Below are 18,761 nucleotides of genomic sequence, written 5' to 3' on the forward strand. Positions count from 1 at the left end.
GCTCTGAATACTTAAGTAAATAAGGTTTTCTAAAAACCTGTTTTCGCGTTGTCATTAGTGGGGTTATGTGTGTAGATCGCTGAGGATTTTTTTATTCACTTAATCAATTTGAGAATAAGGCTGTAGCGTAACAAAATGTGGAAAAAGTCAAGGGGTTTGAATACTTTCCGAAGGCACCGTAGCATGGCTCTCCAACCCTGTTCCCGGAGAACTACCATCCTGTACATTTTCTCTCCAACCCTAATCGAGCACACCTGATTCTAATAATTAGCTGGTTGATGAGCTGAATCAGGTTAGTTACAACTTGGGTTTGGAAAACCTACAGGAGGGTAGCTCTTCAAGAACAGGGTTAGAGAGCCCTGCTGTAGAATGTATGGCCTTGAATCACAATTTCAACAGTTGCAGGAGGCAGAGTTTAGATAAACATGTTTTATTTACTTAAAGTGTTGTATTTTTCTAAGACGCTGCTGTCTGATCTGTTGACAGGAGTAGGATGCAAAGCGATCTGGGATAACATAGCATGTTGGGACCGTGCAGAGGTTGGAGAGACTGTCACTAGAGAGTGCCCCAGAGTGCTCAAGATGTTTTTTGGCAGAAATGGTAAAGTATTGTATTTTTTTTTCATTTTGATATCAATGGCAAAGTAACATTTCTGGAGTGTTCTGTTCTCAAACCCAGGCCGAGATGAAAGGGTAGTTTGAGATATTCCTCAAGCAATGTTCTGATGTGGTCTGTGACATCTAAAGCTACACTACAATGTTATGTACGTTTTCTTTCGGGTTAAAGCTCACGCTATGTTCGGGCTTTGGAGTCACACCAGACCCATGTTTCTCATTTCACAGAATTACTGAGATGTATAGACCAGTGTAATGTAGATGTTCTACCTTTTGGAGTGCATTGAAAGGCAGGGACAAAAATGGCCCCCAAGTCTGTATCGTTCTTTTTTTATATAGTGTGGCACTGAATCATGGTGAATTGTACCAAGCAAGGTTCAGAGAATATGTTCTGCACTGCATGGACTAGAGGCAAAATGAATCACGTCTGCTCACTCCACAATCTCCAATGGCCCGTGTGGCAGACTAGGATTCTGCGGAGCTCTCCTCCTTCCCATCAGTCTGGATGAATCTGCACGGACACTTCATTCATTATAAACTAATTACCCAGACAAAGAGGATGATAAATTATGGATTATGCTGTTAGATTATCTTATTCTCTTGAAGACAGGTTCCAGTCCTATGATGAACTCCCCACATTCAAGATACTTTTGGCCATTTAGTGTATGTGGACACCTACTCGTCGAACATCTAATTCCAAAATCATAAGCATTAATATGGAGTTGGTCCCCCTTTTGCTGCTATAACAGCCTTCACTCTTCTGGGAAGGCTTTCGACTAGATGTTGGAACATTGCTGCAGGGACTTGCTTCCATTCAGCCACAAGAGCATTCGTGAGGTCGAGCACTGATGTTGGGCGATTAGGCCTGGCTCGCAGTCGGCGTTCCAATTCATCCCAATGGTGTTCAATGGGGTTGAGGTCAGGGCTCTGTGCAGGCCAGTCAAGTTCTTCCACACCGATCTCGACAAATCATTTCTGTATGGACCTTGCTTTGTGCAAGGGGGCATTATCGTGCTGAAACAGGAAAGGGCCTTCCCCAAACTGTTGCCACAAAGTTGGAATGACAGAATCGTCTGGAATGTCGTTGTATGCTGTAGCATTAAGATGTCCCTTCACTGGAACCAAGGAGCCTGAATCATGAAAGACAGCACGAGACCATTATTCCTCATCCACCAAACTTTACATTTGGCAATATGCATTGGGGCAGGTAGTGTTCTCCTGGCATCCGCCAAACCCAGATTTGCTAATCGGACTGCCAAATGTTGCGTTTCCACTGCTCCTGAGTCTAATGGCGGCAAGCTTTACACCACTCCAGCCGATGCTTGGCATTGAGCATGGTGATCTTAGGCTTGTGTGTGGCTGCTTGGCCATGGAAACCCATTTAATGAAGCTCCCGACGAACAGTTCTTGTGCTGATGTTGCTTCCAGAGGCAGTTTGGAACTCAGTAGTAAGTGTTACATCCGAGGATCGACACTTTTTTTTTGCCGTACGCGTTTCAGCAACTGACGGTCCCTTTCTGTGAGCTACCACTTCACGGCTGAGTCGGCAGCTATAGCAGGGTAGAAATTTGACAAACTGACTTGTTGGAAAGGTGGTATCCTATGATGGTGCCACGTTGAAAATCACTGTGCTCTTCAGTACAGGCCATTCTACTGACAATGTTTGTCTATGGACATTGCATGGCTTTGTGCTCGACTTCATACACCTGTCAACAACCAATGTGGCTGAATCCACTCATTTGAAGGGGTGTCCACATACTTTTGTCTGTATAGTGTACGTCTGGGTTAAAACTAGCTGTGTGAAATTGTTTTGGAAAGGACGAGTTAGGCATGTAAATTGGCTTGGAAAACTTCTTTGTAACAGAAACCTCTGGGAAGCCCTATAGCACTCGTCAAACCTACGGCTAGGCAGGCTGCTGTGGCAGGGTCTGTGTAGAGTAGACTAATGGAGTGAGACATGCTCATTCTGATCACAGAAGTGGAGAAAGAAAGAAAGAGGCCTGTGGTTATACATAGTATGTGGCAAAGTACATTACAGGACGTTGCACACTGGGATCAGGCACTGCCATCGGCTGCGTTCCAAATGTCACCATATTCTCTATAGAGTGCACTACTTTTGACCAGGGACGATAAGACTCTGGTCAAGAGTAGTGCATTGTGAGGAATAGGGTGCCATTTGGGACAGTCATCGTTGTCTCCTCGAGAATAACACAGAGAGAATAAACACAGGCTCTCACATCCTCTGTTCCGCTTACATTCTCCCCCTGCCCCTGTCTGTCCCTGCCACAGAGCAGAGCACACTCCAGACGTTTATATCTCCAGACACATTCTCTCATCTAGACCTCTGTGGAATGCCAAACCCAAGAGAAGAAACACATTCAATATTCAACCGACTAAGTTGAAGGCTCCTTTGAATCAAGCATTGAACAATTGATTGTTCTTCCCAGAGTGAGTGGTTTTTTGTCAAAAACCAATCTCTCAAAATTACATCTATTTGCCCTTGAAAAGTCTGTCTGAATATCTTTTAAAGGCCCAGTACAGTAAAAATTCTGTTTTTCTGTGTTTTTTAAATCATATTGTACAACAGCTGATGAAACTAACAGTAACAGTGTGAAAAATGTCCTGGTTGAAAATACAATCTACACAGGACTTTCTAATCAGCAGGTTTGCGTGGATGGGAGTTTTGGCTTGCCGGGTGACCATTACCAGGTGGTAAACTGGTTAATAGACCAATAACAAAGAAGTTTCCAAAGAGTTCTCTGGCAATAAGGCTAGTTTTCAGTTTTCCCCTACACACTCCCAGACAGTCCTAGCTAAATTCTTGCTTGAGAACTCGTTTTTTGATTAAAAGCTATTTTTGTCAATTTTAATGGAAAACTATTACAGTAAGGTACTTCCTTGTTACCCAGAAATGATTTTGATATATTCATTTGATATTGATTTACAAACAGCCTTTAAAATATATTAGAACACTGTAAACAAGAGCCTGATGAATGAAACTTTAATTGAAGCCATCATCTGTCATGCTCAAAATGGGATCACAGCCATTCACTTTGGGGTTGTGTGTGAAGCTAATATTTCAGTCAGCTTGATTGGGCTTACTATCTGTGACAACAATAGAGGATAGTCTTGGCTGAAGAGAAATCTTTCATCAAACTCACCAGAGAAATCAAACCCCTGCATCTCCAAACAAATAAACATGCTGCATGTTTCTTGGACTATGATTTATGAAAGGAATGTTGGGTCTGGATAACCATTTCTAAAGGTTTTAGAGAAGAGGCAATAGAAACATTTAGCTGGCAAAAAACATGTTTTTCTCCTATCCACAGGAAACATAAACAAGAACTGTACAGCGGACGGATGGTCTGATGTTTTCCCCAACATCAGCAGTGTGTGTGGGGCAGAAGAAAAGCATGATAAGGTAAGCAGGGTGATGATCTTTAAGTACTAGATCTCTACCTCTATTGTCTCTCTGGTGTTGTATCATTGTTCTTAGTTTGACCAAGAAATTACATGATGTGACTTGAAAGTAGCTTTATTTGGAAATACAATACAGTACTCTATCATATATTAGATATTGCAATGAAGGCATGGATACGTTGGACCTCAGAGAGAGAGAGAGAAACAAGACAATGTTCTTGTGTGATAGATTTTTCCATGGTTTTATAATATATAAAATTCGATTTAGTTTGGTCTGATTTCTGAGTGTCAAGGCCCTCATGTTGATAATGAAAATTAGCAGTAGAGCCCTTTGCTAAGAACCCTTTGCTAAATGAATTGAAATTCTGTCCTGGGTCTGTTTTGATAGGGAAGGTGTACTGCAGTGTGTGTTTGTGTGCTCACTTCCACCTGATGACTTGAAATACAGATGAAACACAGGCGCCTTAAAGGCTAAATAAAACATCCTGTTCACTGTGGCACCCAGCTGTCTCCTCAATCTAAACATTGTACCAGGCTGTGTCCCAAATGGCACCCTATTCCCTATAGTGCACTGCTTTTGACCAGAGCCCTGAGGTAGAACAGGGTTGGGGAGTAACTGTGAATAAAAGTAATCAGTTACATGTAATCTGATTACAAAACTGTAACTGTATTCCGTAACGTTACCAGCAAAAATATTGTATTTTTTAAAATTTAAAACACCTTTCTGTTTTCTCAGTGACGTTCAATTCAGCATTGCAAAAATGTGCACGTTTAAGTTTGTTTCACCTGAGGGAGTCTGACCAAAAGTCAGAGACCACTATGATGACAAACCAAATGCGTTTGATGGATCCTTTTGGTCTTCTTCTGATGCCTCTTAAGGGGAAAGTAATCCAGAAGTAACTGAATGTAATCTGTTTACATTACTGAGTTTGGATAATTCAAAAGTTATGTTACTGATTACAATTTTGGATAGGTAACCTACAAAACCCTGGTGGTGAATTGGGTGACATTTTGGATGCAGACTCCGAGTTACTGTCCTCCTGGTTGGCCCACTACAGCAGATGTTAGTAAGAGGCCAAGCAAGTAGCAACAATGTACTAGGAGAAGAAAACATGAAGAAGACTGATTCATAAAGCTATTCCACTGCTTACAGCCCAACCGTGCAGGACGTTTGGCATTTGCCAGAGAACACCAAGATTGGCAAATGCTCTTCACAGATGAAAGCAGGTTCACACTGAGCACATGTGACAGACGTGACAGTCTGGAGACGCCGTGGAGAACGTTCTGCTGTCTGCAACATCCTCCAGCATGACCGGTTTGGCGGTGGGGTGGCATTTCTTTGGGGGGCCGCACAGCCCTCCATGTGCTCGCCAGAGGTAGCCTGACTGCCGTTAGGTACCGAGATGAGATCCCCAGACCCCCTGTGAGACCATATGCTGGTGCGGTTGGCCCTGGGTTCCTCCTAATGCAAGACAATGCTAGACCTCATGTGGCTGGAGTGTGTCAGCAGTTCCTGCAAGAGGAAGGCATTGATGCTATGGACTGGCCCGCCTGTTCCCCAGACCTGAATCCAGTTGAGCACATCTGGGACACCACAGACTGTCCAGGAGTTGGCATGCTCATCAGGAGCATGCCCAGGCATTGTAGGGAGGTCATACAGGCACGTGGAGGCCACACACACTACTGAGCCTCATTTTGACTTGTTTTAAGGACATTACATCAAAGTTGGATCAGCCTGTAGTGTGGTTTTCCACTTTAATTTTGAGTGTGACTCCAAATCCAGACCTCCATGGGTTGATGCATTTGATTTCCATTGATCATTTTTGTGTGATTTTGTTGTCAGCACATTCAAGTATGTAAAGAAAAAAGTATTTAATAATATTTCATTCATTCTGATCTAGGATGTGTTATTTTAGTGTTCCCTTTATTTTTTTGAGCAGTGTATTTTTTCGCAAACATCCTTTCTGTAAAAAAAATAAAAATCTAACAAATAATCAGTTTTTCAAAAGTATCTGTTAACAGATTACAATATTTTGCTGGTAACATTACTGAACAGTTCCTTTTTTTGTAATCAGATTACTTGCAACCCTTCTCCCAACACCAGTAATTTACATTTGACATACTGACTGAAGTAAAATTGCTGTCAACGATTCCCTCCCATTCACTTGTTTTATTCAGATTGGGGCATGAATGTCTCTTCTGTTGGAGGTTATCCAAGATGCACCTCTGGTCTGGATCACAGGGCCACCATTGGCACTGTGTTTATCTCAATCTGAAAAAATCTGGAACATGAAATGTACTGAAAGGTTTTCCTTTAGCTGTGTAGCCTTTCCACCAGTCCATCTGTGTTAAGGTCAGTCCAGTCTTTCGGAAAGGAAAGTTCATCTTCTCAGTATGCAGAGAATGGAACACGTTTCCTCAATAACTTGTTTCACACCTGTAGTTAATACATTTTGGGCTGCAACTAGTAGTGAAGCAAGGAATTCTTGAAGGTGATGGAGGGGCAAGAAGTACCAAACGATGCCCCCTGCCATTACTAATATAGTGCAAGCTCTTTGGGATATAACCTCTTGCCTGAGTGCCAGTCTGTTTGTGTTTTCATGCCAACTCCTTGTCACTCATTGTTATGTTTGGCTTGACAATGACAACAATGGAGTTGGCAAGAGCACAGACAGATCTGGGACCAGACTATTTAACATCAACGTTGGGTGTATATAACCTTTTCTTCTAGTTGTATTTGAAGGTGAGTTATGATGTTCATTGATGTGTGATGTTCAAACCTAATGTAACCTTTTAATATATATTAAGTGTGATATCTCCGCGATAATACATGAATAGATTCATTGACATTCTTACTGAAGCAATTATGTAAGTGTGACAGTATATTAGGTTGTCTATCATATAAAGTACATCAGTGGCATGCTGTGTGTCCTCTAAAGGCAATTTCCTAAGAACAACGTGACGCCCTGGAGAGCCAATTCAGTCCATGTGGCAATCAGAAGTGGCAAAGGGGAAACATTTGGGACTCTCACTTGTTCCTCTCATACCTTAAAGCTATTTTAAATAACAATATTTGTAGGATCAAAGGCTATTTTTGGTGATACAGATGAGCAGATTAGCTGGACAGATGTTGATTGCCCTATTGACATGATGGTCCCTACCAATTATACAAAATTCATCACACAGTTTTGCTGTGGCTAATTATTTATGTGAGGTATCATTATGTAGAATAAAATGGGTAGTTTGGATCCTGGATGCTTATTGGTTGATAGGTGTTAGGCATTTCCCATAGATAACTTTCAACAGTTCCATCTGAATACGCTTGGAAAGTGTACTGAAGACACCTTGCAGTTTTGACACGCACTTCGTCGTGAAGGTGTATTTCATGTAATCAATTGGGGTGTTTTTATCAACTAAATGTACGCAAAGTTTTCTTAAGTCTTTTGGAGGAGATGCAGCATCAAAACAAATGGACCTTTTCTTCAAATTGACTATCTGTCCTTTCACTGTTTACAACTGTCTACAGGGATACATTCGTTCTGTAGGAAGTGTGTGCGTGCGTCCACGTTTTGTAGAACAATGAGCAATGGAAAGTGTGAAGTGCAGGTGGAGAAGAGATGTCACTGCTACAGGATAGGAGCTCACTCAATGCTTTTAGAAAGAGTGACTGTTTTACTAAGAGAATGTCAATTTGGCACTGCCTCAAAGGAATGACTGCGAGCATTGGTGCGTTGGTACGGTCCTTGTCTGACATTTGTTTTAGAGGAAGTCTCTTTGTTTTTCACTCGGCTGTAGTAAAAAAGGGGAGGGGGGGGAATCAAACCATTGACTAATTTCCTGGGGAAACAAGATAAGAGGGCAAATTTGAGCAGGTCATTTTATTGACAGATTTTAATCTCTTTGAATCTGTGAATCACTCTGAGTGGGTTGAATGATTGGCAGAAAACTACTTACAATGGCTCCTTTCAGGGGAAGGCTCTTTCTGACAGCAATGCTCGGTACATGTTTTTCTCCCCATTGTTTTTAAACACCGCCTCTGAAGTACACTTTTGTGACTCTGAAAATGATGTTTCTGAAGATCCTACAGTCTTTCAGTATCAACATGTTGATGTTGCTGATAATTTATATGATTTCACACATGTCATTTGGTGTTCGGATCAAAGTCCATTCTGAAAGTGACCGATGTGCTGGGCCTGTGCCCTGTATGTTCTTTCTCCTGACTCTTCTTCTATGGTGCTGAAGTGAATGCCCATCTGAGATACATTATATATACAGCTTTGATACTGCCAATGACTGTGTACTGCATGTTCTCTCACCTATAGCTTGTCTTCTTTACCGTGGTGAAGACTCTGTATACGCTGGGCCACAGTTTGTCTTTGATCGCCCTCACAACCGGGAGCGCCATTCTCTGTCTATTCAGGTGAGAGTTAGGATGAGTCCCAAAAGACACCCTATTTCCTATGTAGTGCATCATATACTGTAGGAAATAAGGTGCTATTTGGGAAACAGTCTCAGTCACTCACTGTAAAGAGAAGCAGCAGGGTATTGTCACACAGCAGAGATCCTCTGATAAATCATTTCTTCCACTCCCTCTATAGAAAACTCCACTGCACGCGGAACTACATTCACCTCAACCTGTTCTTTTCCTTCATCCTGAGAGCGGTGGCAGTCCTTGTGAAGGACGACATCCTCTTCTCTCGCAATCAGTGCTCTGAGCAGCCTTCACTGGTGAGTCAGGTTGTTCATCAGCCTGTATACCTCTGGTTCTTATAGATCATTTGACAATTCCAACTGATATGTATTGGTATAGATGTAGAGTTGAAGTTGGAAGTTTAAATGCACTTAGGTTGGAGTCATTAAAACTCATTTTTCAACCACTCCACAAATTTCTTGTTAACAAACTATAGTTTTGGCAATTTGGTTAGGACATCTACTTTGTGCATGACACAAGTACTTTTTCCAACAATTGTTTATAGACAGATTATTTCACTTATAATTCACAGTATCACAATTCCAGGCGGAAAGTAATCCAGCACATAAATTATGGCTTTAGAAGCTTCTGATAGGCTAATTTACATCATTTGAGTCAATTGGAGTTGTACCTGTGGATGTATTTCAAGGCCTACCTTCAAACTCAGTGCCTCTTTGCTTGACATCACGGGAAAATCAAAAGAAATCAGCCAAGACCTCAGAAAAAAAAATGGTAGACCTCCACAATTCTGGTTCATCCTTGGGAGCAATTTCCAAATGCATGAAGGTACCACATTCATCTGTACAAACAATAGTATGCAAAGTCAAGGTATTGGAGTGGCCATCACAAAGCCCTGACCTCAGTCCTATAGAAAAGTTGTGGGCAGAACTGAAAAAGCGTGGCGGGCAAGGAGGCCTACAAACCTGACTCAGTTACACCAGCTGTCAGGAGGAATGGGCCAAAAGTCACCCAACTTATTGTGGGAAGCATGTAGAAGGCTACCCAAAACATTTGACACAAGTTAAACAATTTAATGGCAATGCTACCAAATACTAATTGAGTGTATGTAAACTTCTGACCCACTGGGAATGTGATGAAAGAAATCAAAGCTGTAATAAATAATTCTCTCTAATTTCACATTCTTAAAATAAAGTGGTGATCATAAGACAGGGAATTGTTAATAGGATTAAATGCCAGGAATTGTGAAACGGAGTTTAAATGTATTTGGCTAAGGTGTATGTAAACTTCTGACTTCAACTGTATTTGTATAGATTTGCTATGAAACATGTTTCTTTCACTCCTTTGAAATTGAGGTACGGAATTCATTTTCCGCTGGACACATTTTGATTCTTGCTCCTTCAGTTCACTCCGATTGTGTTGGTGTGAGTATATTTTAGACAAAGATCTGGTAACCACTCTATCAGAATAAGGACAGGGAATTCAGCTTCCATATAGATACACTGGTTATTTGTGTTGAGTGTCCTGTAGTTTCTCTTTGTATAGCAGCACAAGTGATGTTCTACAATGTTGTTCCAGATTGGATGCAAGGCGAGCCTGGTGATTTTTCAATACTTTATCATGGCCAACTTCTTCTGGTTGCTGGTCGAGGGCCTCTACCTCCATACGCTCCTGATTGTCATCTTCTCTGAAAATAGACACTTCATTGTTTATCTTCTCATCGGCTGGGGTAAGCTAGTCATTAATATATATCCAATGTATCAAAAACAGTGAGGAACATACAGTACATCCAATCCATTTATGCCAAGAGATTGTATTCAGTGAATTCTCCATCTGTATTTCAGGATTCCCAACCGTGTTTGTTTCTGCATGGGCTATAACAAGGGTTTATTTTGAGGATACTGGGTAAGTCACCTTGGAAAGCATAAATGTACATGGTTGGTAGGGTAGTGGATTATTTTCATGTGTGATTGCCAGACAGGGCCGTGCACAGACATTTCGGGGGCAGTGCTCAAAATAAGGGCAGCCCCCTCCATCCCGCACCCCAAAAAAAGAAAATCGGTCTAATATTTTCTGGTACAACACACTCACTCATCAAACATTGTAAGCAAACCAGTGACTCCTAGGCCTGGGGACAACCAGAGAGCGAATGATGATGTAGGCTAAATATGCTAGCTGGTTAGCAATGCTGTCGGGGGGAGAACAAAAAAAATCACTTGATTTGAGTGTTCTGCTACTGACATCTGCCTCTTACTAACAATCAGTCAAATTGCCCCATTCTTTCCTGTTAGGAGGCTACTATTGAAGTTGGATCTGTCATGAGTCTCATTCACTGTTAGGGGCAAAGAACGGGGCAATGTCTCCCCACCGGTGGCTACTGCATGCAAGTCAGATGAGGGTGGTCTTCGGGGAGGGGGTGTATTTTACGAGATTCAAGAGTTTATGAAATGACCTAATTATATGCGTAATTTGTTACGGGCGGGCCGGGCGCCTGCAAGCTGACTTTGGTCAGTCGAACAGTGTTTCCTCTGACACATTGGTGCGGCTGACTTCAGGGTTAAGCCAGCAGTGTGTAAAGAAGCAGTGCAGCTTGGCGGGTCATGTTTCACGTCTCGACCTTCATCTCTTTCTAGCCCGTTGGGAGTTGCAGCATTTGGATAAGGTCATAACTACCACTTGTATATTATGATCAAATGTGGGTTAAAATAGGTAACATTATTTATATATAAATATATTTTTTAAATGTTTTATATATTTTTTATAATAACATGTAAATGATCGATGAGCTGCGTGGGCACTTTTTCCATAAGAGGGGAAAAGGGCAGGTGTTTGGGCACTGGTTGAACCCAATCTGTGCCTGTTGCCAGACTTAATGTAGATGTGCTGTTTGTCTTGGATTGCATGAAAGAATTTGATTGTGATTATAAAGTTAATGAAGCATTGGCAACCTTTGTCATTTTAATTTATTTCTCAAATCAGTTTAAACCAGTTCAAAGTGCTCAATCAATCAATCAATCAAATGTATTTAAAAATGCAATGCAGATGTAGAAGCACGGTGGCTAGGAAGAACTCCTTAGAAATGCAGGAACCTGGGAGTGCTGTGCTTAGGTTAGTATGGCCAGGGATGCATGGCACGTGTTGACTAACATCTTCGTATGGGTATCATTTCCTATTCCTTCAGATGCTGGGAACAGAATGATAACCCAATCCCCAAGTGGGTGATCAATGTACCCATAGGCTTCTCCATCATGGTGGGTATATATCATTTATCCTTCTCGGTTGCTGCTGTTTTAATATCCTTTACCACATGCAGGATCAAACCCTTGCTACATCCCAAGCATTAACTAAACAGAATGTGTCCAGGAGATAAGTAAATGCCACACAGAGAATATTCCGATCTGTCATGTTAGGTAGCCAGCGCATACTGGGGAGCTGATAGGACTGTAACGGCTAGAGCATGTTAAACCGAGAGACTCTGCATGCGTGTGAATTGAGGCTGGCTTGGATGTAATTCAAGGTTGAACTAGCTTTTTCAAACTGTCATTGTATTTTACAACAGGTGATTTTATATGGGACGATTTAAATGGAACTAAGTACTGTCTTCTTATCTGATTCCATAACACATCCCTCAATGTATACCAACGCTGGTTATAGCTGAGTTAACTGCCCTTAAAAAGTACTGCAGTAACCAAATTTCACTAAATAAATAAAACAAACTGTATGTCAATATATGTTGACTGGGTTTCCAGGTGAACTTCCTCCTGTTCATCAGTATTATAAGGATTCTGGTTCAGAAGCTGAGGTGTCCTGATGTGGGTGGCAACGACCAGTCACAATACAGGTATGTGTTGTTGTGCTCAGTCAGGTCTCCCTGTTTTGTGACTATGTGTTACTGCACTCAGGCAACAGACCATGAATACTCAGTGTCAACATTCCTGAACGGAGAAATTAAGTGCTCAAATGTTTCAGCATGCCTTTGTATGTCACTCTGACATATGGTATTTTAGTTGACTTCTCAAGCAAAATACATAGATATGTAGCCTATTGTTCTATTGTGCAAATTGTACACTGTAGAGCGACACTAGATTCGGCTAAGCTGTAGAGGTGGTCAGCACAGCACGTATTTGCCTTCAGGGAGAAATATTCCCATCTTGTCTGAGCGGATTTAAGGGCTGAGAAGCGGCTGGCGACGCAAAGACTGGATGAGCTGCTGTCTACTGCTACAGGAAAGTCCACCTCGGTTGGCACTTAGCAGTCAGGGCCCCTTCACGATTTAGGATGTGTCTGAAATGGCACCCCATTCCCTTCATAGTGCACAACTTTTAGTGCCCATAGAGCTCTGGTCAAAAGTAGCGCACTACGGGTTACTCTCACAGCACCGCAAACAACATGGGGCCCTCAAAAGGCTCTGACTGCATGTGTGGGTATGGATGTGCGTACATAGACCCACGAGCCACTGTGGCCCCTCATGATTAGTTTAGATTTTTTTGTGGCCCCCACCCCTATCAAAGTTGCCCATCCCTGCCTCATGCTCCCTATCATTTAATGGCTAAACACCAACGTTTTGTGGACGTATTAACAACAATTATTATTAAAATATACACTGAGTATACAAAACATGCCCTTTCCATGACCGACTGACCAGGTGAATACAGGTGAAAGCTATGATCCCTTATTGATGTCACTTGTTAAATCCACTTCAATCAGTGTAGATGAAGGGGAGGAGACAGGTTAAAGAAGGATTTTTAAGGCTTGAGACAATTTAGACAAGGATTTTGTATATGTGCCATTCAGAGGGTGAATGGGTAAGACAAAAATATTTAAGTGCCTTTTGAACAGGGTATGGAAGTAGGTGCCAGGCACACCGGTTTGCATCAAGAACTGCAACGCTGCTGAGTTTTTCACTCAACAGATTCCCGTGTGTATCAAGAATGGTCCACCACTCAAAGGACATCCAGCCAACTTGACACAACTGTGGGAAGCATTGGAGTTCACATTGGCCAGCATCCCTGTGGAATGCTTTCGACACCTTGTAGAGTCCATGACACAACTAATTGAGGCTGTTCTGAGGGCAAAAGGGGTGGTGCAACTCAATATTAGGAAGGTGTTCCCAATGTTGGCTATACTCGGTGTATGTGATTGTATAACAGTGTAGTCTCTAGGTCCCCTCCATAGAGTGTCTCTGTAATATTGTGTGTCTGGTTTCAGGAGGTTGGCCAAATCCACTCTCCTGCTGATCCCCCTGTTTGGCATCCATTACGTTGTCTTTGTGTCTCTCAATGAATCCATGGAAAATTATAAAATCTTCTTTGACCTTGCTATTGGATCCTTTCAGGTAAAACGGATCCTTTTTGGATATTTTAATCTATCACAATATATTTTGGCTATATTTGGGGCATTTTTGTTTTGGATTGTTTTTGGTTGTTTCTCATTTTGAAGATTTTCTGTTGACAGGGCCTGGTGGTTGCCATCCTGTACTGTTTCTTAAACAGTGAGGTAAGCTCTTGCCTTGATTGCTCTTAATTACATTTTATTCTGGAATGAATAGGTTGCCTTGGGCACTGATGGCCCAGTTAAGAAGACGCACAACAGCGTAAATGATTAGTGTTGAATCAGTGTTGACAAAGTCTTCCTTGGCACAAATTAGGATAGATGACAAGCAATGTTCAGGCTTTTATAAAAGCTGCTGTGTACATCATTGTAATTGACCTCAACCTCGACAAGACGGAGTAGCTCCGCGGTTGACAACTCCAGTGTCCGTCCGTCCCCCCCCCCCCCCCCCCCCCATAGTGTAAAGAACGTTGCTGTGACCCTGGACTACACCCTGTGGGTCTCTGGAAACATCAAAGCAGTGACCCGCTCCTGCAGGTTGATGCTCTACAACATCCGTAGAGTACGACCCTACTTTACACAGGAAGCGGCGCAGGTCCTAATCCAGGCACTTGTCATCACCCTTCTGGACTATTGCAACATGCTGTTGGCTGGGCTCCCCGCTTGTGCCATCAAACCCCTGAAACTTATCCAGAATGGTGCAGCCTGCCTGTTTTCAAGCTATCCAAGTTCTCCCATGTCACCCTGCTACTCCACACACTCCACTGGAAGGCTATGGTACTTTCCTATGGAGCAGCAAGAGGAACTGCACCTCCCTACCTTCAGGCTCTGCTCAAACCCTACATCCCAACCTGAGTACTCCGTTCTGCCACCTCTGGTCTCTTAGCCCTTCCACCCCTACGGGAGGGCAGCTCCCGCTCAGCTCAGCCCAGTCCAAGCTTTTGCCTGACCTGGCATCCTAATGGGGGAACCAGTTTCCCTCCTGAAGCTAGGACAGCAGAGTCCCTGCCCATCTTTCAAAAACTGAAAACCTACCTCTTTTAACAATATCTTAAATAATCCCACAGCACCCCCCCTCGCACCCCCTCCTCAACACTCAGCCCCCCCAAAATATACAAAACAAAAACACATTTGTGAACTAACACTCACACTTGACTTTTTTCCCCCTTACTAGCTCTGACTTGGCTGGTTTCAACTTTATTGAGGAAAAATGTACTTGACAGTGATAAATGTAAAAGTGTAAATTATGAGATATATATAATATATATAGTGTTTAAAGGTATTTTGTTAGCAGTTACTACAAATGTTCATTTTAATTGTTGTCTGCTTTGTTTTAATTGTAGTAAAACGATGAGTACGGCATTTTATAAGAACATTTATACCATTTAATGTAGTGACAGATGTGGGCTAGTTTTTCCTCTGTGCTAAAATATTTACCTTGCTACTTCAGGTTCAAGGGGAACTCAAGAGAAAATGGCGGAGTATATGCCTCAACTGCCATATGGCCAGAAACTACACCCAGCACAACACCTACGCCTCCAGAAACGGTTCAGAGAACATGGCTCAGTTCCAACGTAATTCTCGTGCTCAGTCCTTCCTGCAGTCAGAGACCACTGTAGTGTGAGGGCTGCGTGTTAAAGAGGGATCGGTCTCCATTAAAACGCTCTGGGACTCTGGTATTGGCCTAAATACACACTACAGCACACACAGCCTACAGTTGTGGGCACTAAAAAGTTAGCTTGGACCACGGTATTGGCAGAACAATTGGCACAATGGCACTCTAGGATCTTCTAATGAGTTTGTCGCTAAAACCTGGACCCCGGTACAGGGTTTTATTTATTTTTATTTTTATGGCAGATGGCGTAACAGGGTATTTTTGAACAGATATGAATCAATTGGGCTAAGCTGCATTAATGTCAATATTTGTAATAATTAGTTTAAGTAAACATTTTCATTACTGGATGCCAAGGAGAATTGCTCTGCATGGCTCTTAAATCTTTATCTCCCTCTCCCTCTCCCTGTAGTAAAATGGATTTCACTCTGTGGTTAACGACCAGAGATGCCTCTGCCTATACGCCCACGGTTCCACGGCCACTAAGGTGTCCCCGACCCAAAAAGGAAAAAAACGTAGGAACTCAGTCGGGGTTTCAACTTGCTGTTGAGAGTTACAAAGTAGAATACACAAGTTGCAATTTAGAAATATGGTCATGCATTGCAGTTTGCCACTTGTCATGTCAGTCACTGACAGTCACTCAATTAGCCCAGCTATGTCAGCTCAATTCTTTAGATAGCTGGGTAGACTACCTTTCTCAGCAATCTAAACCCTGTAGTAATCCTCACCAAATGACATTTGATTTTGTAAGTCACTCTCACTCATATCATATGAACATGACATAAATCATGGCAAAATGTGTAGAATTGCAAGAAATTAGCTTTAAAACTGTAAAATGTTCTCTTCACCTCAGATAATGTTGTAGTTTAAAATATATATATTTCATGCAATTCTACTCCTTTTGCTATGGGGCAGAGATAATTGTTCAGGTTCATAGGTAATATCCTTCAATTCTACACGTTTAGTCATAGGGTGGACTGAATTGTTTGCAGTTTTTAATAGGATATCCGAGTGAGAGTGACTAACAAAATCAATGGGTCCCCCATGTTCGGTAATTCAACCATGATTACGACAAGTTTAGATCGCTGGCTCGACTAGTTTACCAATCTAAAAAACTTTAGCTGACGTGGGATAATTGAGTGACTAAGAGACAAACTGCTGATGCACAACCACATTTTTTAAATTGCACCTTGTGTATTCTGCTATTCTAACTCTCAACAGTAGGTTTGAGTTCCTTCATTTTTTTAATGCTATATTAGCCGAGCTGACTGTGGTTCTAGTAAATCCAATGCAATGTTGTCAAAACATGATTACAATGAAACTAGGATTGTCAGGGCAAGGATGTGTTTTAGTTCTACTACATGTGTACATTTTACATGTTGCTTTGGGTTGCCATCGAAAGGATTATAAAATAAGATTGTTTTTTTGTTAACACAGGTTTTCTGCATCAGTTGTCTAAGAACCGTAAGAGTAGGGCTTAGAGGAGGTGAACGACCATTGTGTACATAAGAGTATCTTGACCTACTGCAAAGTACTGGTATGTCATGTTTGCTGAGTTATTACTCAGAATTATTTTCTGCAAAGACCACGAATGTTATACCACATGATTGTGGTGTAGTGTTGCATCAAGTGTTGCATCATGTGAATGTAATTTCCCTCTGTCTTTTACAGTATGCTATGTTTGTTTGTTTTTTTCATTCGTCAAGGCAATCAACCAAAGCCTTCTCTGATGTAAGTTATACAGCTATGTTGTCCATGTAAATGTTAACTCGAGGTATGAGTTCTGTGGTAGATAACTTAAATGCTCCAGTCTGGGATGCTATACACACATCCACCCAGCGTACCAGACCGTGATTTCAGGTGCTTGGTGTAGATATGAAAGAAAGACAGGAAATGAATGCTGATTAGCTTGGCTTTTTCCTCAGAAGTGTTTTCACTGAGAAGGTGACAATGTTTAGACTTGAGGTCATATAAGAACAAAACCTTGGCTCCAACATTGAAATCTTTTGTGTTTAGTAAAAAATGATTCCCAAAGGTTATATCTACTGTAAGGTTATTCCCTGATCACCTAAGATATTTCAGACGACCTCGTGTATTTGCCATGTAAAATACTGCCAGGATTGTGTGTTTTTTTTGGGCATGTTTGTCATTGATGTACAGTAGTCAATCAAAATGTTAAGTGCCTAATATTTGCTATTTAATCGTAATTATTTATTCCACATCCTATTGCTATGTCTGCTTCCCAAATGGCACACTATTCCCTACATAGTGCAACAGGTTTGACCAGCTCTGTTCAAAAGTAGTGCACAAAATAGGAATAGGGTATAATTTAGGGCGCACCCTATGTGTATATTAAATGCCATAGCTTTGATGAACATTAGTGATGTATCCTTGTCTTGATTAGCCTGAATGTTTGTCTGTTTGTGTTTTCATGTCAACAACTTGTCACTCATTGTCAGGCTAAGTGCCATACGCATTGTCGTTGGTTTAACATAGACAGCCATGGAGTTGGCAAGAGCACAAACAGATTTGGGACTAGGCTACAAGGCTGTATGTCCTTATGAGAACAAAATGTTTGCCTTCATGGTCAAATATATCTTTCCATTAGCTGCATTCTCACCGCTATACCCTCCCACCACAGGGAGCCATTTTATAAGGTTGCATAACAAACATTTTTATATATTAGCAACATGCTATTGAATGATGCTTTGTTTTAATGTCTGGGTACATGTATGTCATGAGATTATGATGAGTAAACAATACAGCACCTTTTATGACTCATCTCGTCATTGATGAGGCTTGGCCCATGAACTCATTTTGAAGGGCACCACCAAGGTCGTTTCCGATGCTAATACCAATGACTATTAATAGGTAGAAGAATCCCTAAAGGGCTTGTTGCGTGGTAAACAACCCAAATGGAGAGAGAATAAAAGTTAAAGGAAAGCTAATACAATCAAGGAGATCCCACTACGAGGATATTTGTTACAGCCTATGTTTTGCTGTTACTGATTAAACCTTGTCCTTTCTGCTGGTTCATAGACTCTGCTAAGAGCTTTGGGTTACTTTCCAGATATGTCCCAAATCATCCTATTCCCTACATAGTGCACTACTTTTGACCAGGGCCATTCGGCTCTGGTCAAAAGTAGCGCACTATGCAGGTAATAGGGTGCCAATTGGGACGCAGGCCAGGATGCGAGGACGCAGGCCAGGATGCGAGGATGCTAGCTGAACGTGTTGCTGACTCAGAGCCGGGGAGCTGTGGTGATCTGAGCTGACATAGCTGCTCTGGGGCGGAGGCAGCAGCACTAATTGGAAGAGAAGATGCTGTCCAAGAAGGAACCACTGATCCACACTG

At 41.9% G+C, this 18,761-nt stretch overlaps 1 protein-coding gene across 2 annotated transcripts in view; it reads left to right on the top strand.

The window, feature by feature from the left end:
* The window catches only part of LOC110530263 (vasoactive intestinal polypeptide receptor 2), a 42,098-nt gene extending 23,921 nt beyond the window's left edge, over window positions 1–18,177 (top strand). For both annotated transcript variants that reach the window (XM_036985868.1, XM_036985867.1), the window contains exons 3-13: window positions 487–600; window positions 3,944–4,035; window positions 8,357–8,454; window positions 8,633–8,762; window positions 10,042–10,192; window positions 10,308–10,368; window positions 11,645–11,714; window positions 12,213–12,304; window positions 13,672–13,798; window positions 13,918–13,959; window positions 15,245–18,177. In XM_036985868.1, coding sequence (XP_036841763.1) covers window positions 582–600; window positions 3,944–4,035; window positions 8,357–8,454; window positions 8,633–8,762; window positions 10,042–10,192; window positions 10,308–10,368; window positions 11,645–11,714; window positions 12,213–12,304; window positions 13,672–13,798; window positions 13,918–13,959; window positions 15,245–15,418 — 1,056 coding nt within the window. In that variant the 5' untranslated portion in view covers window positions 487–581 and the 3' untranslated portion in view covers window positions 15,419–18,177. The remainder of the gene's footprint in view (window positions 1–486; window positions 601–3,943; window positions 4,036–8,356; window positions 8,455–8,632; window positions 8,763–10,041; window positions 10,193–10,307; window positions 10,369–11,644; window positions 11,715–12,212; window positions 12,305–13,671; window positions 13,799–13,917; window positions 13,960–15,244) is intronic.
* The last annotated feature ends 584 nt before the right edge of the window (window positions 18,178–18,761 follow it).

This window comes from Oncorhynchus mykiss, chromosome 8 (assembly GCF_013265735.2).
Source record: "Oncorhynchus mykiss isolate Arlee chromosome 8, USDA_OmykA_1.1, whole genome shotgun sequence".
Taxonomy (NCBI): domain Eukaryota; kingdom Metazoa; phylum Chordata; class Actinopteri; order Salmoniformes; family Salmonidae; genus Oncorhynchus; species Oncorhynchus mykiss.